Source organism: Python bivittatus, unplaced genomic scaffold (assembly GCF_059951505.1).
Source record: "Python bivittatus isolate LINGU-HERP-01145 unplaced genomic scaffold, Pbiv_v1 ctg000330_np1212, whole genome shotgun sequence".
NCBI lineage: Eukaryota > Metazoa > Chordata > Lepidosauria > Squamata > Pythonidae > Python > Python bivittatus.
In genome coordinates, this window is record NW_028277058.1 from 34,196,471 (window position 1) to 34,220,912 (window position 24,442).

Below are 24,442 nucleotides of genomic sequence, written 5' to 3' on the forward strand. Positions count from 1 at the left end.
TCTAATCAACAGCATTTTCCCACAGGAAGATTTCTTATACTTAATTTCAAAATCTTTATTTTTAAAATAAAATTCTAAACAACATTTTTCCACAGGAAAGATTCTTGTAGTTAATTTCAAAATCTTATTCAATGGACTTATTAGTCCATTTCTAACTTTCCAAAATCAACATTCTAATCACCCTTTTGCAGTTTACTCCAAAATAACTTTTTTAAGTCCTTAAACTTTCATAAAACTTCTTTCACTAAGAATTGAAGGAGACTCAACTGGTATAATAAAACTTGCCACTCTGAAGGTTCCTAACATCCAAAAATCAGTTAACAAGCAATTTCCAGAAGTGATTAAGAAAGGAAGTATGCAAACCCAGTGTCTTTTTGAAGGCACTGAACTGTGGCTTAGGCAAAGATGGTGATCCCTCGGCTCTTAGAGTTCTAAACCTGCAGGAGACCTCTGCCTTACAGTCTCCTTATGGGGAGCTACTATCTGGAGCACTTGCAGGCAATCCCACATCCTCTCCTTGTCTGAGAGGAATTCTGAGAAGTTGATCCATTCTCCAGCAACTCGTTCCACCACAATCATTGGCTCCACTTTCAGCAGAGCCACCTTCAGTTTGCCATTCTTCCCTGGAATGGCCTGGAATTTCACTGTTAATGCTATTTTGTCTGTTACACCACTTTATACTGTTACATTATTATACTACTATGCTATTTCAGGCAACATTATACTGTATACCAAAGCTGCATCCAGCTCTTGAGGGAGTAAATACCACAAAAAAACCCCACACATTTTTGTGGTGAGGTTTCTTTTATCGCTGGCTCACCCTTTTTAAGAAGCCTTGCTTTCTGGGACTTCACTTTTTCCATTGGCATTACCCCTCCACCTCTGGGACTTTTGCCAAACTCAGGAATTTCCTGGCATGCTGCTTCTACTCTCCAGGCAGCCAAATAATCCTCCACTAATTCAGCTGTCCTCTTTCCCATCTCAGGATGGTGCTCTTGAACCCAAAACTTGTCTGGATGTGCACTCTGGGCTGGACTTTCAAGAACCGTTCAAGGAATATTTCTACTAGTAGTTTACTGGATTTTAACCCATTTGATTCCTGAATAGGATGCAAAGACTATCTGGCTAAGACATCTGTCACCCCATTGTCTACAAAGGTTGATTTGGCTGATCTGGCTGACGAGGTGGATGCCTCCTTCCTCCCTCACTGTTCCACATATGTCCCTCCAAAGTTGTCCATTTGGAGGAAGAGGAGACCATAGGAGATAGAAAACATGTACCATTCTTCAGTCAACAGAATATGATAGCTGTACTCCCCTGTTAGAACCTCCAAACAAATTCAAGGTTCATTTACAAGAAAACGTAGGGATGTCTAAATCCACCAACTAACATCAAATAACCCTTCCTGTGAGTAGTAAGAATGTTCTCTCAATCTCTGCCAATAGGTATACTGGATTACTTCATACTGATGCAGAATGCTTACTTTTGTTGTTAGCATATCAGCTAACTTTTTTTCAATAGTATGCATATGTAACCTCTTCTCTAGCTCCAGGGTCTGAAAATCCCTTGGATAACAGCAAGAATTCTTGATCCAAATTCCCTTTTTTTCCCCTGTCTTTGTCATGCTTCCTCATGCACAAAAGTATGCTAATTATCTACTCAGATCCTACAAAGCTGCCACACTTTGTCTCAGACATGTTCATGGTTTCTCAGACAAAACCACACAAGAAACTTCCTATGAACCAATTCAATTTTTTCTTTATTTATAACATTGCAAGATAGAAAAGCTTCAGCTTCTCTAGGAATCTGATTTTTACAACTAGGTAGCTCTGTAAGTGGCGTGCAGCTAAAGCAAATAAACAAACAGATCTTCTGATTCCCTTCTCTTCCCTTTTTTTTTTTTTCTGTAGTTACCATAAAAAAGCTAGACTCAAGTAAAAACAGTAAACCACTTTATGACTCTAATTGCTCTGGAGTCCTTGGTGCGCTCTGAGCTTGGTTGTTTGCTTGCAGATGTTTCATTACCCAACTGGGTAACGTCGTCAGTTAGTGGTTGTGGGGTTTGCTTCCTGTTCATATACAGTAGCTTGCCCTGCTAGCGTTGGTGGGCCCCCAATCTCCTCTGGGAGATTCTCAGCCTGCAGTTCATATGCAACAGGCTATCAGCCATCTGTGAGTAAAGAGACAAACTCAATACAAGTGGCTGATACTTCAGATAGCTGGGAATCAGAGCCTGACCTTGGGATAGTGCCAAGCCTAAATTACACTGCCAGCTATAGTGAACAGAGCAATAGAGATCAACTTGACTCCTCAAGAGAAGGGGGCATCAACTGCTCTAATCAGGAATTCTGGCTATATAAGTGGATCCTCCAGACTCCATCCCCTTATTGGAAATGACTTCCTGCTTTCTGACCTGTGTGCTTGAACATCCTGTTCCAGATTCCTCCTGCTTTTTGCCCTGCAATTGGACCTTTGACTTGACTTAAGAACAGCTTCCTGGAATTCTCCAATTATTGAACCACAGATTGTCTTGGATTATTCAGTTTTCTTGCCTCCAAATTCTTCAAGCTAGCAGTCTTGTGGCACCGACATAATTTATAAGGCTAGCAACCTCTCTTTCAACTCTCCAAGTCTTTGCTGCTCTTTGTCTAAATCTTGGCCTTTATCTTGGCCTTGGCTAGTGTCAGAAGATTTACAACATGATGATAAAAGCTCTCAGAAAGAAGCTGTAATTGCCTTCTTTCTATTTGCATCAGTCTGAAGACTTGCATAGGACATAAAGACATTATTTTGCTAATAAACATAGCTAAGTAGCAAAACCCTAAGAAAAACTAATGTGCAGGAACATAAATAATATGAAGGATGTAAACTCCATTGCTTATTCCCCTAAATCCTTAGACAAATGGAAAAAAAGACTATAGATGGTACTGAAAAAGAAAAATGATGATAGGTAGGATAGGCAGATCGCATCCCTTCCAGTCATCCTTCCTGAACCCCCTTAGAGAAGCAATAAAAATGCCAGTTCAGCCATGAACTGCTTAGAAAGCAAAAGAATGTTGGTAATACTTGAAAGTGAGAAAAGCTATGGGAAACAAGGCCAAGAAAGATAACACTTCAGGGCAAATAACACCATAAACAGTAACCTTTATTCTAAACCACACAGCCTTTGTTTTCTCAGTAAACCATTGTCTTTGTAGTTCTACCTTTATTACCTTTATTACCACTATTCCTGACCTCACAGATTACATGTATACTTTATTTGCATAAACTTGTATGGGGGGGGTCACATGCCAGCCCCTTTTTAGATATTCCAGCCTCTGGTACATAAACACAATTTATGCTTCAGATGGGTGGTGTTGCTGGTCTCTGTTACTAATGAAATTTAGTGGGGAAATTCTCCTACAGTACATATTCTATGGCCCTGTGTATTACAGCCCTGGGTACATAGCAAATCATGTGGGAAATTGCAGCTTTTAAAACTACTATCCCCACAGGTATTGAGCTTTAATAGCTACTAACTTGGGCATCAGTGAAGAGGAAGTTACTCTGTCTTTCTCCATAAGGGGATTCAATGACTGAAAAGCAAATATTCATTTGCATTAGTTATACAGAACTTAAAAATAAGTTTGGGAGTTACTTTAGTATAGAATACACACACACACACAGACACACACAGACACATATACATACACACATATACATATACACACACACAGAGAGACACACACATACACATATACATACACACATATATATATACACACACACATATACATACATACACACACACATACATACACACACACATATATATACATACACACACACACATACACATATACATGCATACACACACGTACACACACACATTCTCTCTCTCTCTCTCTCTCTCTCTCTCTCTATGTATATACAGTCCTGAGAGGAAAAGGTTCCGTGGTCTCCTTTTATTATTCTTTATTTGTCTTATAAAGTTTGTACCTGTGAAGATCTATCAGGATGAAAACTATATCATCATCCACCTTTTCTTTCCCAAGGGCTATTTTGATATCATCTGGGGTGCCACATGTGAGGATTACTGTTAAAAAAAAGCGAGACAGAGTGAGAAATAAGAAGTAATAAACATTTTGCTTTATTTTTTGAAAATACTACATTTAGAACATGCAATAACATTAAACAGACTTTTACAGTAGAGTTATTGGGAACCTAGAACACTGAAAACAACAACAATCAACTAAACAAAACCAAAAAGGTTAATACTAAAAGCTGAAATGTAGTATTCTGATGGTTATCATGACAGAGTGTGGACTTCTTCTATTTTATTGTTAAAGGGACTTATGAGAATAGAGCAGAAAACAGAATTTGTAATTTGCTAAAACAGAAGAAAAAAATCTGGGCTCCCAGAATCAGTTTTATCAGATTGTCATGGGATTGGAGGAGAAAGAAAGGTTCGTCCTCTTCTTTTCTAAAAGCATCAACCTAGTCAAAGATTTTGGCAGGAAGCAGAGATGTCCTGCTGATTTGTAGGATAGGGGTCCTGTTCTGGTCCTGTTAGCAGTGAATTAGCATTTCTGGGACATCTCATCAGTCTTAGTGGATTGTAGACTGAAGCCATTGTATAGAAACATGTAGGAGAAAGCTAAATAGAGTTTCAAATATTATTGAGGGTCATAAAGTGAGATGAAGAGGGGCTGTACATTCAAAACTTGCCCCCAAGCCCAAGTCTGCCATCAATAATTTCCACCCTCATCAATGGTTCTATCAGCTGAGTGAACAAAGCATACAGTCTATGCATGCAATTGCAGAGATTGTGAAATTGTTGTAGCTCCAGAATCCATCACAGTTAGAATATTTACTGCAGAGTCAGTCTGAGTGCAAAAAGTAAAAGACAGATGAAATGTCAGTGGTAAGCACTGTATGACTGAGCCCCACTTAACTTTTGGATGCCCCCCTTTCCCAGCTCCTTGAGAGGAAGGTTGATTTGCTTCCAGGTTTGGAGTGTTTATGGCATCTTCTTGCAAAATATCCCCCTTTTCCACACATTTAGCTCCTGTCTCAAATTGAGGAAGTTGTGGAAAATGATTTGATGCCCCGCAACATAAGCAAAGACTCTGCATCCATGGCATTGTTTCTATACAGTTGACGATGGAGCCCTGCTGGCATCCAGTTGTGTAAGTTTGACATCTGAAGATTCTGATGAACACATAGAGCAGAAAGGAAGAATGATAGAGAGTAGTGGTGATTCTCCTTCCCTCATGAAGAGTACTGCAGTTCCTCAAGACTTCTATCTATAATCGCTGATTGGAAACCCCTTACTGACTTTTTGTAGAAACAGAAAAAAATGAAATTATGATATATGGTTTTGATGATTAGAAAAAAAATAGATTATAGAAAAAATGTAAACAAAGTTGTAATCAGAGTCAATTTACATTTATACTTATAACTGCTGTACAAGAAAATTGGAAGTCACTTTATTTTTTTTCTTTTCTTTTTCTGCACTTTTGTCTTTGTTCTTTTCTTATTTCTTTCCTTTTTCTTCTTTTTTCATTCTAAATATTAGTTCATGTTAGTTTTTATCTTTTCTTTTAAAATTCTAATAAAGTTATTTTTTTAAAAAGACTTCTGTCTATAACCACTTCTGAGGAAGAATGGCAGACTGAAGATGGCTCTGTGAAAAGTGGAGCCAATGTTTGTGGCCAAGAACAGGGAGCCAACGAGCAGATTGGCTCCTTCGACCAATCTGGACAAAGAGAGGGTGTGAGATCACTCAAGCGGTGCTCCATATGATTGTTTCTCATGAGGAGACTGCAAAGCAGTGGTCTCCAGAGGGTGGGAGAACCAGGGGCCAAGGGAATTTGCCGTATTTGCTCCAGCCACAAATAGTCTTTTCAAAGGACACTAAGTTCACACTTCCCTTGCTAACCACTTTCAAAAATTGCCTATTAACTGCTTTAAAGAAATTAGACATCTTCAAATGACAAGGCTGGAAACACTGGGTGAGTGCCTTCAATATTTAATGTAAGGAAATGAAGATTCCCCCATTGGGGGGAGATGGGCAGGGGAGAAATTTAATAAATAAATAAAAATAAAGATGTCTTTTTATAATCTTTAAGAATTTAAAATAAACAACAAAAAGCAAGACAAGGTTTTGGCTATAGAAAGTTTTAAATGGATTAAGGGCTCAGAAAATTTTGGAATATTTGGATTTGGAATATTAAGACTTTGAAATTAATTTTAAAGAATAAATGCATTTTTGTGGGAAGAAAAACTGTTTTTGATATTGGAGACATAACAAGACAAGTAACTTATAAGGGTGTTCAGAGATATTTTTGAGGAACTGCACTGGGACTTTGAATCAATAATGTCAGCTATGTTGTGTCTTCTTGGGAACAGTCTGTTACAGAAAAAGTCTAGGCAACAAAGTGTACCCAAGATCAACATGAATGAACAAGAATTTGTCACCAGATATTTAAAAAAAAAATTGGATGAGGTTTTAAAAATTAAGAAGGAAATAAAAATGACAATCCCAGAGAGCAATTGGAACAATTTCTTTTTGCTGGACTTACAAAAGAGGCTGTTTAAAGTATTGAAGAAATTTGAAACAAGGATCAACAATCATCTGAATGGATTAAAGAGCAAGATTGTTTTATGTAAAAAGAAGGAACACAAGGTCGGTTTATTTGACCAGAGTTAAAATGGGACATGTTATTTTTGGTGGGTCTTTTGGGATTTGCTGATATCTGGACTGGAAAAATGTTGTATATTGGATTTGCTTACAGTTAACATGGCATTTAAGTCGTTTTCCCTACAGTTACTTTATGCATCCTAATCTGACAGCATTTAAACTGGCTATGTATCTGTCTTTTTTACTTAAAATAAGGAATTTTTGTGAGCTTGTTCTTTTTAAAGGAGAAGTCATCCCTCTTTGCCATGTTAAATTCCAGTATTTTGTTTATACTAAAATACTGGGATTACTTTAAACTTTCTAAATGTGGATTTGTTTATAGTTAAGTGTTGAGATATGGAATGTTTATTTGAATGGGACATGTTGTTATTTGGGGTGATTCTCTTTGGTTTGCTGGCATCTGGAATGGAAAAATGTTATGTATTGGGTTTGCTTACAGTTAATATGGAGTTTAAGCCTGTTTCATTATAGTTACTTTATGCATTCTAATCTGATAGCATTTAAATTGGCTTTTTATCTAATTACCTTTCCACTTAAAGTAAGAGATAATTGTGAGCTTGTTCTCTTTCAAGGAGAAATTGTCCCTTTTTGTCATGTTAAATTTTAGTCTTTTGTTAACATTAGGATACTGGAACCACTTTATGCCTTCTAAATGTAGACTTGCTTAAAGCTAAGATGTGGAATGTTGAATTTTATATATGTTAATTAACATTACTATTTTAGGGTTCTGTTTGAACTTTTTGCTGATACCTGGATTGGAGAAGATGTTACCTGTTTTGGATTTCCATTGTACTTTTTAGGCAAGGAATCAAGAGATTGCGGCAACCTGGCCACTGAAGCTGCTATTGCTGCTTTGGAACCTTGGGCCTCATTATGCCCATATTACACCTCTGCTATGTGAGCTGTACTGGTTGCCAGTTTGCTTCCTGATACAATTCAAGGTGCTGGTTACTATCCTATAAGGGCCTGGTTATTTAAGGGACCTAGCATCTCTCTGGCTTATCTGATGCTGCAGGGTTGGCTGCTCCAGATTCCTTCAATCAGGTTTCCCCAAAGTGGTCAGTACTGACCCCCAAGTGTCAATGGGATTATCTAAGGGATCAATAAATGGCTGGCAGTCTTCGTAGTCCTATTAGTTAAAGTAGTATTTATTAAATTATTTTCATATAATAAATGTTTGGGGATCGAGGAATAATCTGAAACTTCATGAAGGGGTCAATGAGCTGAAGAGTTTGGGGACCCTGGATTAAACAATGTCAAGCACACCTTCTCCATTTTATTGATTTTATTGTAATTTCTTTGTTTGATTGTTGTGATCCGCTCAGAGTTGTTGAGAGTCAGATGGCATAGAAGTTTAAATAACAACAACAACAACATCTGCCTATCCCAGGTCCCTGGGAAGGACTCAATAGATGGATAAAAATGCCAAATCCAGTCTAAACATCTGGTTGACTGTGTAACCAACAACAACATAATAATAGCTATTCTGCTTTTTCTTCTAAGGGCAAGTGCAGGAATTGTCTTAAATCAAGCTTCTAGTCATGTTAAATTCTGAGTATCATGTGAATTCTAGTCACTAGATATACAGCTGGAATAGTGGACTGGACTCAAGCCAAACTAAAAGCCCTGGATAGGAAGACCAGAAAAATAATGACAATGAATCATACCCTTCATCCAGACTCTACTTACCAAGGAGCATAGGTGGGTGTGGAATGTTACAAGTACACCAGACAGTTGAAAAAGAAAAAAGGGCATTGAAAGAATATCTGAAGGACAGTGAAAAAGATGCACTGAGGCTAGTATACTATGAAGGCTTACTGAATACCAAAGAAACCAAACTGGCCTATAAGAAAGACAAAATGAAGAACAGAAAAGAGACATGGCAAGGTGAAGTATTACACGGCCAGTGCACAAAAAAAAAATTAGCAGGCAAAGCAGATAACAACAAGACCTGGCAATGGCTAAGAGCAGGAAAGTTGAAGAAAGAGACAGAGGGGCTAATTCTGGCTGTGCAAGACCAAACTTTAGGAACAAATGCATATAAAGCCAGAACTGAGAAGACAGCAACAGACAGCAAATTCCATCTCTGCAAAGAAGTTGAAGAAACAGTGGACTACCTAGTTAGCTGCTGCAAGAAGATTGCACAGACTGACTACAAACAATGGCATGACAAAGTAGCATCAATGGTGCATTGGAATATCTGCAAGAAATACCATTTGTCTGGATAGTGGATATTGCAGTACCTGGAGACAGCAGAATAGAAGAAAAAGAACTGGAGAAAATAAAAAAATATAAAGACCTGCAAATAGAAGTAAAATGACTATGGGAGAAGAAAGCAAAGATAGTACCAATAATTATAGGCACCTTAGGTGCAATCCCAAAACATCTGGAGCACCACTTGTGGAGTTGATTTCATGGTCTGGTCTACCTAGTGGGCTGACATGTGGATTCCAGATAGAAAGCACTCTCTGTTTCCTTACCATTGCTTTTTCAACTTGAACTTTTCAGAATATCTTGCAGGTGCTCTGGGCTCCTTATCATTTTTCTGAATTTCATATATGTTGAGATATCTGTGGAACCACAGGTGGACCACAAAATAGACAAAGTAATAGAAAATGAAGAAGCTAAAGTACTCTAGGACTTTAGAATTCAAACAGACAACATCCCAGACTTAACAATTGTTCATAAGAAAGACAAAAAGTCTGGATAGTGGACATTGCAATACCTGGAGACAACAGAATAGAAGAGAAAGAACTGGAGAAAATAACAAAATATAAAGACCTGCAACAACTATGGCAAAAGTAGAACAACTATGGCAAAAGAAAGCAAAGATAGTACCAATAGTTACAGGTGCCTTAGGTCCAATCCCAAAACATCTGGAACACCAATTGAACACCATTGGCATTGACAAAATCATCATCAGTCAGTTGCAAAAGGCAGCTTTACTTGGAACAGCCTATATCCTGTGATGATACCTTTAACACCATCAAACAACAACATCTGCCTATCCCAGGTCCTTGGGAAGGACTCAATAGGTGAATAAAAATGCCAAATCCAGTCTAAACATCTGGCTAACTCTGTGACCAATCATCATCATCATCATCATCATCATCATCATCATCATCATCATCATCATCTCACCCCAGAGTAAGATAGTTACTCCATGCCACTGCTCTAAGAGTAGAAGCTGGATTAGGGTATCTAGGACTTCTGGGGCATTTTGTACATAAGGGGCAGATACAAGTTCAAAACTGGGCAACTTTATATATGTCTTCTTAGCCTTAAAAGGCTGATCATTCCCAACTCAGAAAAAAAATAAAAAGGCACAAAAATAATATTTCTTATTATATTCCAGTTATATGCAGCTAAGAATATACATGCATAGCTTTTCATACATCACATCAAAGCATTCATTTCCTTCATGAGGATGACAGATGAGACTTGTTGTCTTTTTTAAATTTATGGAAATCACACCATAGCTATTCATACAAGAAGGTGTTAGGAACAGTGCCCTGATTATAATTGTCTCTTTTATTTGCAGTGGAATAAGCAGGAATTCAGAGAATACTGTTCAGTCTCAAAAGTGACACATCAATAAATAATAAATTAATTCTCTCTCTCCTGCCATTGTTCCCAATTAATAGAATTCTCCCTCTGAGCCTTGGTTAACAACTACAAAACTACAACTGCAGTCATGTGATGTAGAGACCTGGACGGAAATATGCAGCCTCTGTTGCCTAGGCAAAAGGGCTAAAGCATTTTAGTAATCCAGAATGTCCAGATTATGTTGTAAACAGCTCCGACAGACAGCTCCCTAATTCACTGAACTATGAGGAAGAGGAGGAGGTACAGCACAACCAGACTTGCAAGATTCTGTTATTATAATCACTCTCAATAAAAGTAGCTTTAGGCATCCTGTGGAGCTGATTTCATGGTCTGGTCTACCTAGTGGGCTGACATGTGGATTCCAAACACAAAGCATTCTCTGTTTCCTTACCATTGCTTTTTCGACTTGAACTTTTCACAATATCTTGCAACTGCTCTGGGCTCCTTATAATTTCCTTGAATTTCATGTATGTTGAGATTTCTGTAACTGAAGCATCTAGGGCATTCATATACCTGGGGTTGGAATAAGAAACAGATAGGAAAATTAATATTTGAAGTTGCATGAAGTTCAGCAAAATAGTTGGTGTGAGGAAGATGATAGTGTTGTGGCATCCAATTCCCCCAAATTTCAAGCCATACATGTCTCTAAAAAAGGTGGCATTTCATGTGCATCAGCACTTATATTATTAAAACAATTCTGTCCCTGTTGTACAATGCATAATAACCATAGGCTTCCATCATATTAAGTTCATTTTTAAAAGCTGGAAGGGATGCTTTCTCCTTCCCATCCTGTCATATAACTATTGTTCCTGAATATTCATACCATAAATCTTAATGCATTTGTGTTTAGCATTCTTAATTCTATATCACATAATATAGTACATAATGTATAGTTTTATATAATTGTAGGTTATGTCTACAGTATGTGCAACCCTTGCAATTCACTTCTATACTCATAGAGCTTATGCAAAACATCTTTTCATCAGAAGGCAAATGATGAGGCTGCTCCTGCTACTCCCTTTAATTCCCTAGGACGCTTTCTGCTAACACAACTTATGTTTTGCCTGGTTTTTTTTTTTTTGGTCCCCTGGAAGGTGAGTAATCAAAGGACTGAGCTATAGCTAAACATCACTTGTGTTTTCTGGGAATCCCCCTAGGGCCATGTAGGGTCTGGAGACAAAAAGATGCTAGAAAATGATATTTTGCTTTGTATTTAACACTTTAAAATTAAAATAATCTTTTTAAAAAGTCAGGTGTTGGCATTAGAGGTCTTCAGGCATGTTAATGCCTACATCTGGCATTATCAGATGCAGTGGGACAGATTTTTTTCTCTATGTCCTTTATTTGAAGGAAAGGGGCATTTTGAAGGAAAGAAGAAAATCCCAAATGTGGCTAATAACAATGAATTATCTTGCAGATAGCATCTCCCTGCTACTAAGGGAGGTATTAATGATCAACATAATACCTCTCTCAGTTGAACCCTCCTGTCCAGTTCCAACCAAAAGGGAGTTCAATCTAAAGGATATGTAGTAGCCTAAATTCACCCAAGCACTCTGTTCACACCCTCAAGGAGAACAGGTTCAGCCTGATCCATTAACAGAGGACAAGCAGATGCATTAGCCTTCTCCCTGTCACCTTTTCTAATGTTGTCATTGATTTGGTGATGGATATAAACAATTTTTATTTGCAATTAAAAAAACAAACAAACTTCACAGTTCACTGCCAATGGCTCAAAGGGAACTTACATAGTCCTAACAGACAATGTCAGCTCCAAACTTCCCAGAGTAACTCCCTTGAGTGATTTTCAGGACCTGCAGTGGAGACAAACGCCTTTTTCTCCTCCTTCACTGCAACAGCAGAGATTATCTAATGCTCTCTATGCTGTGCTTGGTTATACTTGCTTTTATATATTTATATATTTTGGTCTGCGCTCAGTCATTGCTGACCCTGCAGTGACTGCTTGGACGAGTCCTTGCAGTTTTCAAGGCAATTGTTTCGGAAGTGGTTTGCCAGAGCCTCCTTCCTAGGGCAGAGCCCAGCTGGTGAGCGCAGGAGGCGGAGTTTCCGTTGCTTCGCGCCCTTTTTGGGCGCGCACAGTTTTTCGCGCTTACTGGCAACTGCTCCCAACTCCTTTTTGCAAGGCACCACCAGCATTTTTCCTCCCACTGGAGTGAGAGTACCCATTTGTCTACTCACGTGAGTTTTCGACCTGTTGGGTTGACAGGAACCGGGGAGGAAACAGGAGCTCACCCTGTTTAACGCGAAGGCTGGACTCGAACCGCTGAAGCGTCGACCATTTCTGGCCGGCAACTTTCAGCGTCATTAAGCCGCTGCGCCACAGCATCCCCCATACTTGCTTTTACACCACAGGTAGTCTTGTCAATTGCCAGCATGCTTCATCACCCACAATTCCTCAGTAAAGGTAGCAAATCTGCAGGCTTGGTAATAGACAGAAGTCATTTGGGGGCCAACTGATTGAGGGGTTGAGTCACTGGTAATTGCATTCAGTCATCAAAGTATTAGTCAAAACTTTCAGCACATCAGCAAACCTACCCACAAACACATTCTGAAATTGGGTAGGATCTAGACAATCCCATGGTCAGGCCCTCAAAAGCAGCCCTGTGCCCCAGCAGACAAGGGATAATACCATTATTACAACCCAATCATGTAGTGATCCATCTATGACATAAGAGTCACTTTTGGCCCTTCTAACCATGGATCACCACTATTAGTACAAAAGACCAGATGCCCTGCCTGTTGAGTGAGGGCAGATATTGTCTTAGAGAGATATAAGGAAAATATGGTGGCCATGAACTCCTGAGCTGCCCCAGAAAGGCTGGACTTATATTGAAGCCCATAAGAACTAAAGGCTTTGAGAAACTTAATGCTATCTCTGAGACTGTCAGCCCTTTAAGGTTGACCAGATCAGGAAACAGATTTCACAAGAACAGATTTCACAAGACCTATTCTATTGCAACAGAATCTTGCACACTTAACTGTGTTTTCCCTTCCCTCTCTCCTCTGGGAGGAGTCAGTCTGAGTCTCTTCCTAATATTTTCTGTTTCCCAGAAAGCATGTTTCTGCACATGTTGTTTCACCTGTCTCTGAATAGTTCTCCAAGATCATCTCTATGACTCCCTACAGAGACACTTCCCCAGTTCAGGAAGAGAAACTGTTTCGCAGTGTTGTGCATGGTACACCCAAATAATCCCCTACCTGTCTTGTTCTCTCAGTTCCATATAAATATATTCAAAACATTTAGTCTCTCGTACCTTAAGTTGGTAAGAACTGAATCCCTAGAAATAATGGTAGCAGTATTTTTATCTCTTCTTGGGCTATATCCTTTGATAGGAAAGAGTGAGGAAAACATGATCTGTGCACCCAGTTCCTGTCAGGTCCACTAGGAAGGCTAAAACTACTTTTATCAACATTGGCTATACCAGAATCATGACTATGCTGTACCTCCTCCTCCTTCTTATACTTCAGTGAATTGGTGTAGAAAGTAAAGAAGATGGCCTTGGCAGAGATATGCAGGAACTATTACCTAGGCAAAAGGAGCTAAAGCATTTTTTAAATCCACAACTAGGAGATAGCATTTGAAAGCAGCTCAGACAAATTCATTTTTGCCAGAATAGGTTGGCTGTTGGAGAACTTTTCAATGCAGCAACCACTTTCCTTCCTGGGTTGTTAGACTACTACCCATAATATAGAATATCATGTTAGTGTCTTACCACCACCAAATCAATAGCCAGAGGAAAAGTACAATGGAACTTTGGGTGCCATGATAAAAGCTCATCTACAAATATTCCAGGACCTGTGAATTGTCACAGATCTTGTTTGCCTTCAATACTGCCTTCAACACCACTGATTTGGGATTTTTCTCTTTCAAACTTATGTACAGGAGGGATAACAGATGGTTGCTGGAACTGCCATGTCATTAGTGGAAGGGGGAATAACATTCTCTAGAGTAAACATCTTGGACTTTGTAGAGAAGCCACAGAACATCTTGAGAGAGACCTGATCTCTTGCCTAGCAAAATCTGAGGGAGCCTGAGTGGAACATAGGTCTGGTATGATGTGCATATCAGGGAATACACCTTCCAGTCAGAGATTAGGTATTGGTCCTCAGACTGGAGCACACAACAAGACCCTAGCAGCCTGGGAGGGCCACAGTTGCATTAAAATGAAGGAGAGACATCAGAAATTTAGAATATGTCATCTTAAATGCCCACAGGCCCTAACAGCCCTACAACAGTCTTCCTATAGAGGTTGGCCACTGTATTATATAACTGAAAATAATGATAGACCAGAATGTGTCAGGAGGTTCAGCATGACTGGTGGCAGCCTATTGCAAATTATCATTTACTGGGAAGCCCTTAGAAGAATTTTACTAGTGAGGCTTAAATTATTACCTTCTGGCGTATAACATTCCTTTTTCTTCAACTCTGAACTTACCTTCCCTGTTTATGACATTGGCTCTATGTTCTGCATGACCTAGGCTACACTATTTTCACCAAGGTTCTTACTACGTCATATACAATTTGAGATCAAAGATATAACAGACATCTGAAGGTGATGCTTAAATTTTTAATTGCTAATTTTCTGTGTGTCTAACAGGTGTTAAATGCAGATATAACTAAATAATAGGGTGGTACATCATTCCCCTGGAAGGGAGAAAGGTGAAAAGAATTCCATGGTGGCAAATCACATCTGTTGGAAACTCTTAAATAAATTGCATCTTTTCCTGAATTCTGCTGGGAAAAGACATTTAATGTAACAGAGTATTGATAGTGAATGCATGCCCATGGCCTCCTTCAAGTTTGGAGGGAAAAAAAGTAATTCCACCATTCAATTATATAACTTCATTTGTCTTCTATAGCCACGGTCTGGTCTTTGTGGACAACAAATGCTTGCGAAACAGAAATCAATATGCAGGAACACTCTCTTTTATGCACTAAAACTAATTTAAAAAATCTATACTTCAGTAATGTTTTTATTAAGACTACAATTGCATAAAATAGTGTGCTGTTTTGGTTATTTTATTTTGTTTTATTTGGGGCCAGTTTGGTAGGTTCTAATACCTGTATTATCCACCTATGATTTTTGGATTTTTTTCCCCCAATGAACAAGCATGGTTAATTATTGCTTTTAATTGAAATGAATGAAACAGGTAAGATGTAAATTAGACTCTTGTACAAATGAATGTGGTTAAATTTTACATTTAAAAACACACTGAATTTCAGAATGGAAGCCTGAAAATTTCCTACCAGTAGCAGTCTTCAGTGATGTCATTCTTCTTATAGACATAAACTGTTTCCCACACAACAACTTTGAATGGCAAACTGACATTTTTCCAGAAATTAATCAAGAAGTAGGTCACTTTCCTAGCTGGAGTTAACATTCTTGTTAATTTTTCTTTGAAGTCACAAGACAAACCAAAACTCCCAACAGAAATCAGAGGGAGGTCCAATACGTGTTCTAATCTAAAAAACAAATAATGACCAAATTATTCCACTATGGCTGCTATTACTATCAGTATTTCATAATCAAAGTAATGCGAATCACACTTGTAATACTCTTCTTCAATTTGACTTAAGCTTAAAATCAGTATGAAACCAAAATAAAGTAAGCCATTTCTTTCAGAAAAATGATTTAATAAGTTGTACAAGTACTTCTTATAGCCAAATGTTATAGTGTGGACTGTTTCAGTTGACTGTTTCAATCAGTTAGTCAGCTATCAATTGCATTAATAATATTAACGTCCAGTCCTCCTCCCATCCATTGTTCTACTAGCCCATCAGTCAGGATTCTACCAGTGACCACACACTGTGTGGGGGCTGCTTGGAAAGAGGGGCATCCTTAGGATTTTATCCTAATTTTTTTAAAGAGCTTTTTCATTTTCCTCTTATGCAGACTGAAGCAATATTTCATGAGTGGATATTGGGAATGGGGAATGAATGGACAGATTGCTCTGATCATTCATCTGTCAATGTACCTGCAACTTTAAGGTTACCAGATCTGGGCTACAGAAATCTGGACAACTCATAGAGATCAGCAAAGAGATAGATGATCTATATTTCTTTGCTGATAACTAACGGCCACCCATTTTTTTATAGCCTGTGTCTGGTAGTCCTAAATTATGCACAAATCTAACACTAGAGCAACACTAGTCTACTAGCAAATTCCAGGACTTTCAGCCAAAAATGTAATTTTCTATGGAATGTTTACTACAATTGAAACAAGGATATTATTATTCATTAAACTGATATGCTGCTGAATCTTTCAGACTCAGTGCAACGGCATAAGAAAATGTAAGATGAGAAATGATCCCAAAGTATAATATTTTATACATGAATTTCCTAAGCCTTTAACTATGTAACAAGTTAATTCAATATTTTAACTTTATTCAAATATTGGTTGATACTTACGAGACCAATTGATATGTGGCAAATGAACATGTGGGACCTAGGATAACACACCCAAGTTTCCTTTGGGTCTGTAACACAAAAGATCAAAATCAAGACTAGATAATGTTAGAATATGCCTTTGCACAACTTCATCAAGTGTGCCAGTTATAACCATTACTGGACAAGAGATCCTACTTTTAATCTCTCATGCCTTGGTCACCTCTCGATCTGACTACTGCAATATGCTCTAAATGGGCTAAAGACCACTCTGAAGCTATATAGTCTAGAATGCAGCATCTTAAGTAGTTATGGATGTTCCTTGTTTTGCCCAGGGAGCACCTCTACTTCAAGAGGCTTCCAGGTGCACCTTTAAAGCTCAACATGGCTCAGTACCAGCTATCTCCAAGAGCTCTTGCTCCCAATGGTTTCTGCCCATTCAGAAAATTGGAAGGGATCGCTGTTTTGGAATCCCTACTCTGAGGAAGTGTCACCTTCATGAGCCATTAAGAAAGGCTTCTCAACTGCTATCACCCTTCTCTGGAACGCATACCCTACCCCAGGATTAAAGTAGCTCCAGCCCTATTGAGCTAAGAAAGGCCATTAAGTACCAGGATGGGATGAGTTGGAGTGTGAAGATGATGGTGTCAGCTGCATTGGAGGAGAATGGTTGTGGTGCCAGTTTTTTGCTTTTATTGTTTTTATGGAGTTTTGGTTTTGTACTGCTGTTGCAAGCCACCCAGAATTGTGCCTCTTAAGATGAGCAGTTACAAGTAACTGTATTTACCAATGAATAATATAATAATCAATATATAATCATTAGCATGTGATGCCAATCATTATATGATGCCATGGAATAGTGATAATGTTTAGCTCTCTGACCTGTACTTTGGTGAATGAACATGCATGTTGAGGAAGATCTCATCCTACGCAGCATGTGGAAAATAGGCAAACTGTAGTCCTTTGATGTCATCACATAGAATGAACTCAGAGCTAACCAGACTAGCTAGATTTGTTAAATCTATTTGAATTAAATAGGTATACATAGATGTGTGTTTCAGCAACCTGACAAGTAACTTCCCCCTCTACACACAGATACTTCTCTTGCCATCTTGCCCAAGACTGGCATTTGATTCTAAGGCTGCCAGGCCAGACAGGGTTGCAAGAGCAATGGGGAGAGCTGATTCTTTCCCCAGCAGGTCTTATTTCTCACAGAGCTCAACCATGCAATCAGACACTTGGTGGGGAAAAAGTCAGTTCTCTTCAGCCAGCACCTATCTGTCAGTCTGAGAAACAGCTGACAGACACTGTTAGAGTTGCACAATAACGCAAGAGAGATCCCACTTCACTGCACAACCCCCACAGTGTTTGCCAGGTGTTCCTAGACTACTTTTAAACATGGGTTTGCCACTCTTTTGGAATAGTGCTAAACCTTTTTAAAAATAGTCCTTAAAAGGGGAGAAAATGGGGTATGACAAATGTAAGGTGATGTGCCCATCCACCCCAATAGTCCTGTCCACTGCTTCATGGGCTGGTTGACAAGGACAATGAGGAGCCACTTTACCATTTCATAGATCCAGAGCACCTATGGGGTGGGTTAGGTCTACCATGCAAAGCAGCTGACAGGTGTGGAAATGGTGATTGTTAAGTGAGAATTCCTTCCTACTTCATCTTGCAACTGCTGCCTCATCAAGCTACTTTTGAACATACTCCACAATAGCTTCATTTATAACAAGAGGAAGCAGCTTACCAATATTTGACAAGCCCCTGTTTTGCGGTATGACATAAGTGTGCCCTCTAAAGTATTCAATAAATTAACCCTATGCTAGGATGCCTTAGTAGATCAGAAATCATATGTTGTTTTTCCAAATACCTCTTTCACATAATTCCTCTTTAATATACCACAGTGCCTTGGTTGATGAAAACTAATCAGTGTTTTTATTTAAATGAATGGTCATCTGTAATGGTCATTGCAAAGGTGGGTTCAATTAAGCAAGTAATTTTCTGATTAGCTGGTTAGACCTGCAACTGGCTTTCACTTAGCTCTGCACTCTGTAAAATTGCTTTTATAAAGAAAATAAAATGAAGAAAAGGGCTTGACTAACACCTAAAAATAATAATAGAAACATAGGGTTGAAAGGGATCTGGGAGGTTTTCCAGTCCAACCCCTGGCCAGGGCAGGAATCATCAGACCATCTGAGACAAATGGTGGTCAGGGCACAGATTTTTCCACTTCTTAATAGCATTCACGGTCAGGAAATTCCTCCTTAATTCAAGTTTGGATCTTCCTCTATAAAGCTTCCACCAACTGGTTCTTGTTCTGTGCTTGGGCACTACAGAGAAAAAATCCATACCCTTTGACAGCCCTTCAAGTATTGGAAGACTGCTATAATGTCTCCCCAAAGCCTTCTCTTTTTAAAGCTAAACATACCCAGTTCCTTTAACCATTTCTTAGGATTTAGCCTCCAAGCCCTTCACCATCTTGTTGCTTTCTCTGCACTTTTTCCAGTTCCTCAGAACCCTCCTTGTATTGTGGCAATCAAACACAGTGTTCTAGGTGCAGTCTCACCAGTATAACATAAACTATCACTTCTTGTGATTGTCATATTATATCTCTCTTGATGCAGCCCAAGATTGCATTGGCTGTTTTGGTAGTTGCAGCACACTGCTGGCCCATGCTTAATTTTTGATCTACCAGTTTGGTGTAGTGGTTAAGATGCTGGGCTAGAAACTGAGAGATTGTGTGTTCTAGTCCTCCCTTAGGCATGAAAGCTGGCTGTGTGATTTGGGGCCAGTCCCTCAGCCCATCCCACCTCATGGGGTTGTTGTTGTGGGGAAATCAGAAGGTGTGAGTATTAGGTATGTACCTCACCTTGAGTTGACAAAAATAAAGCTGGGGCAAAAAATTAATTAATTAAATATCAGGACATTCACATCCTTCTCACAAGTACTATAGCCAAGCCAGGTAACCCTAACCTATCTTGTACCTATGCATCTGTTTTTTTCTCCCTAAGAACCTTACAAGTAGTCCTCAATTTACGACCACAATTGGGACCCGAACTTCCATCACTAAACAATGCAGTCGTCAAGTGAGTGACACCCAATTTTACAACCTTTTTTGCTGTGGTCATTAAGTGAATCTGGCTTCCCCCATTGACTTTGCCCCCTGGGAAGGTCACAAATAGTGATCACATGATCCCAGGATGCTGCAACTGTTGTAAATACATGCCAGTTGCCAAGCGCCCAAATTTTGATCATGTGACTGCAGGGAGCTGCGAAGGTTGTAAGTGTGAGGACCAGTTGTAAGTCACTTTTTTCAGCATTGTCGTAACTTTGAATGATTGTTAAATGAATGGTCGTAAGTCAAGGACTACCTGTACATTTCTCACCATTGAATATCCTTTTATTGGATAGCACCCAATGTTCAAGCCTATCAAGATCCTTTTGAACCTTGAGTCTGTCTTTGGAAGTGTTAGCTTTGTGTTATCTCTGTTCTATCCCCTTGTCTAAGTCATATTATAAAAATGTTGAAGAGTAGTGAGCCCAGGGCAGAACCCTGAAGTATCCCACTGCATACCTCCCTCCATATACACAGGGATTTACTAAGAACCACATGTTGGGTATGGTGGTAATGCAAATCCAGCTGATAGTGGGAACAATCTTCCACATTATTTCATTTTATCATGATGGCTATGATCAACCTTATCAAATGTTTTACTAGGTATGCTTGGTCTATTAATCTAGTCTCCTTCAAAAAAAGTAGTAAGATTTATCTGGCATGAATTATTTTTAACAAACCCATGCCAGCCTCAGGGTTAGGCTTGCCATTTCTAAGTGCACCCCATTTTCCCTTTTATCTAATAAAATTTGTATTTATTTAAAGATAAGACTGAATGGTTGCAGAGCTACTCCTTATATTTCAGGATGTTCATCATGCTTTCTTAATTGCTGCATTTCTGCGCTTTGAACAAGAAAATTCAGGGCTTCTTTCTTTTCTAACTTTTCTAGAGCCAGATAGAAGTAAAGAGGTCCTAGCCAGAAAGATTAAAAACTCTTAGCTAGTTAGGAAATTCTGCTGGACTGTTTATTTTAATTTTTTTTTTTAATTGAAGAACCCTTGGAAGAAAGGTTCAATCTGTAGGTTAAAATTCCTTTTCTGGATTTGTAATACTAAGCAATTAAACAAGAAGATGGTGTGTGGAGGAGGGATGAGTCTGTAGACAGGTTTACAGGGAAAAACAAAAACTAAACTAATTTATTTAGATGAGAATAGGGAAAAGGTAGAAGAAGTTACAGTGGGGTCAGCAAAATTATAATAGATCTTTCTTGAATCTTAAAGGATGAGGCTGAATTGTTTTCCCTGTTCATTCTTCTATGTTTTTCAGCCTACTGTGTTTTCAGACAATGTTGCCATTACCCTCCTGGATTTAAGGCTTCTAATTCTGGTTCTGATACTGCTGAGGTGGAAGAAAGAGATGCTTTTTCAGGATGTCTCCAAAGGGCTTGTAAACCTTCACTCCCGTCTCCCATGTCTGAGCTGAATATCATATCCTGTGGCAGTAATCTTATATATTTAGAACTTAATTAAACTCAAAATCCATACTAGATATTAGGACTGTGCATGTTTTCAAAATGGTTTGGGAGAAATTATTTGAACCTTGCAAAAGTAGATATATCAAACCTATCAAGAGGAATTTTAAAGACTCTTTATTAATTTCCAGAAATGATTTGAAGGAAGGTCACGGAAGAGGAACAGTCCATGAATAGCTCCTATAGTTCTGATCCTCCTCCAAAAAGGAGGCAGAACATTAACTATCAGTGACTTAATGCTTGTATAGTCAACATTGGTTACTCTTTGCATTAGATTTTTGACAATTTATTGAAAATTAAGAGATCCTTGGCTCCCTATTTGGCAATTGGTTATTGGGAGAAAATAATTGCTTGAATTTAATATTTTGTCATTTGGTATATACAATGCCCCTAGCAATTTTCAGAGTCATGTATTCTGTTTCATCAGATTTAAAAGGTTGTTGCTATTTCAATGACATAATGATAATAACATGAACATTTGAGAAATATCTTTACAAACTAGCAGCATCACAGCAAAGATGGGGAAAAACATCATTGAAATTAAAGCTAGTCAAACATAATATGAGAAGGAGGCATAACAGTCACTATAAAGCATGTCAAAGCTAGAAATGTGGCTATAAAAGTTCATCATACTCACTTCAAGTTGTTTAACAAATGCCACACCTTCACAAGTGCTACTGCGGCACCGTTGTGAGGAATAGACAGATGTGTTGGACACATCATATGTAGCACTGACATTGACGCTAATGTTGTTCTCTGCAACAAAAATTTAAATATAATATATACTGAATTATAAGATAAATTTTGAATGATAAAAAGCTTTTGTTGTTGTTGTTGTTCAGTCGTTAAGTCATGTCCGACTCTTCATCATCAAGCTATTGAATTGTAAAATACTTTAAAATAATAAAATATGTACTGCAATAATTTTAATAAGGTTTTATAGTTACTTTTATTGTATTATGTGCCCTCTTTATATCTACATGCACTGTAGATCTTCAATATATAAAATAAATGGTAATAGAATATGGGAATTTTAACTGAACTCTGCCAGTGTCCTATGGAAGTTGATTATTATACTTTTCTTTCAGTCTCATTCTTTTGATGAGTAGCAAGATTTGCTTCGGTTGCAGATAGAGAAGTGTCTTCCAAATAACTGAATACAATTTAAAGCCTGGATGGTTAGTCATATTTTTAAGCAATAGATGAGTAGTATTTAAGACAAATGCTTAGTCTCTAAAGAATTACTTGCAAAATTTTAAGCCAAACTTCCCAAAGCTGCTAGATGTTTAGAACTACAATTCTCATCGTAAGTAGTCTCTTCTTCTATACTATTGCTAACATAATAGTCCTTGATACTGAGGACATCATATTCCATTTCTATACAGCAATTGTAAGATCAATTAGGACTGATATCCCGTGGAAGAAAAATGGTTTCATTCTCCATGAAAGAATAGCACAAATTGCATTGGAATTAGCAAGTGTGCCTGTATATTTGTCATACTGTGCTGTAATCTGGAAGCTGTCCTAGAATCATTACTAAATATTAACATTTTAATGTGTTAAATATATTGCATTGCTAAGAGACTATTAGATTATATAAACTGTATTTTGATGTTATGCTTCAAAATGTTTATTTTTTAAATTAAAGATGAACCATGGCTTCAGAAAAAAAAATTATGAATTATGGTTCATTGAAAACCAACATGACTCCACCTAAATGATGCTAGGATAGCATTGGTTTAAACTGTATCAATCAATTATAGATAGTTAACTGATAGCTAAAGGTTTTCTAAGTACTGAAAACTGTAGAACAATGCAGTTACCATCCTTACCTTTCAGAATGTCACGCACCAGTTGGAGGCCCAGTTCTACAGTTGGTTTTAAGTTTCCTGAAGTCATTGGATAGTCAGGGTCATTTAGCATCATTACATTGATCACATAGTTATCCTCCCCACACTTGGTTTCACTAGTGTGCCACAGCAGCTGACTCAAAAGAAATGATGCTCCCAAAAACTGATACATAATTTTTGCCTTATTATACTTTGTAGAACAGGCTAGGATGGCTTCTTTCACATGCTACGTGGCATGTGGCATGTTTTAAACCAAACCAGGAGTATCTGTCATATGTCTAGCACCCTGTTCAACTTTCCTTCCTTTAAATGAGTCCTTCTGTTCTTTTCTGTGCTTCTTTTTCACCCCACGCCCATCTGCCTTACCTGTTACTTCTGCTTGTAAACAATTAACAGGAGCAGAACTCATGAAGATGGGAAAGGGCCAAAGGTTGTTTTTCATGTTTGCTGTAGAGAACATGTAGGCTATAAAACTGAGGCATTAGCTACACCTCACTAGATAAGCATTCAACATGATTCATAGGAAAAAGAAAAGAGGAGGAGCCAATAACAATTTTTTTTAAAAAAAATGAAATAACATTTAAAAGCTCATTAATACAGAACACAATGGCTGTTGGTCTTGCCATTCTAAGTCCTAATGGCTCTAACATGAAGGATAAGAAAGAAGACCCAGGGGTACTAGATAAAAACTGTGGTTTGCTTTGAGATTCTATTTTCATATTTACATTCTGCTCTATCAAAAGTTTCTTGCTTATTATATTCTTTCACCTTTTTCCTATTTCATCCAGTGGCATTTTCAAAGAACCAAAAATGTGTATACAGGTTTCCCTTGCTTTATGCTAATTTGCTTTATGCAAAAGAAGAAAAGAAAAGAAAAGAAAAGAAAAGAAAAGAAAAGAAAAGAAAAGAAAAGAAAAGAAAAGGTTAATATGTGATTTGTTCCATCATAGTCAATTTGCGCCAAAGGTCTAGCAACACGCCAAGACATTTGCCCCACCAAACCCCTTTCTGTTCTTATTCATGCATTTACCATTGTGTTATGAAGTTGCTCTAGTTCCATGCCTGCAATAGCTACTACTGTTGCTATGGGGTCAAAATGGCCATCAACCTCTTGTCCAAGTCTCTTACCTAAAATAAAAAGTGTTGGAAACAAGTTTGATATACTGTGTTGTGCCAAAGCTGAATGATTCACAGCCTAGGAAAAGCTTTTAACTTGGGCCAACCTACATGTACAACACCACAAAGAATGCTAATAAAATCCATAGTGCCATAATGCCTCTTTGTTTGCTATAATAACTTTGTGCATTTAAA

General features: G+C 38.1%; 1 protein-coding gene across 2 annotated transcripts in view; it reads right to left on the minus strand.

The window, feature by feature from the left end:
* The window catches only part of GUCY2C (guanylate cyclase 2C), an 87,126-nt gene extending 63,634 nt beyond the window's left edge, over nt 1-23,492 (minus strand). Inside the window, exons 1-6 of one of the 2 annotated variants that reach the window (XM_015887982.3) lie at nt 23,114-23,492; nt 21,919-22,037; nt 16,716-16,783; nt 15,555-15,770; nt 10,680-10,801; nt 3,979-4,075 (exon numbers count right to left, since the gene is read on the minus strand). In XM_015887982.3, coding sequence (XP_015743468.2) covers nt 3,979-4,075; nt 10,680-10,801; nt 15,555-15,770; nt 16,716-16,783; nt 21,919-22,037; nt 23,114-23,303 — 812 coding nt within the window. In that variant the 5' untranslated portion in view covers nt 23,304-23,492. Of the gene's footprint in view, nt 1-3,978; nt 4,076-10,679; nt 10,802-12,033; nt 15,532-15,554; nt 15,771-16,715; nt 16,784-21,918; nt 22,038-23,113 lie in introns of those variants that run through there. The other variant, XM_025166345.2, reaches the window with a different exon arrangement.
* Between the last annotated feature and the right edge of the window lie 950 nt (nt 23,493-24,442).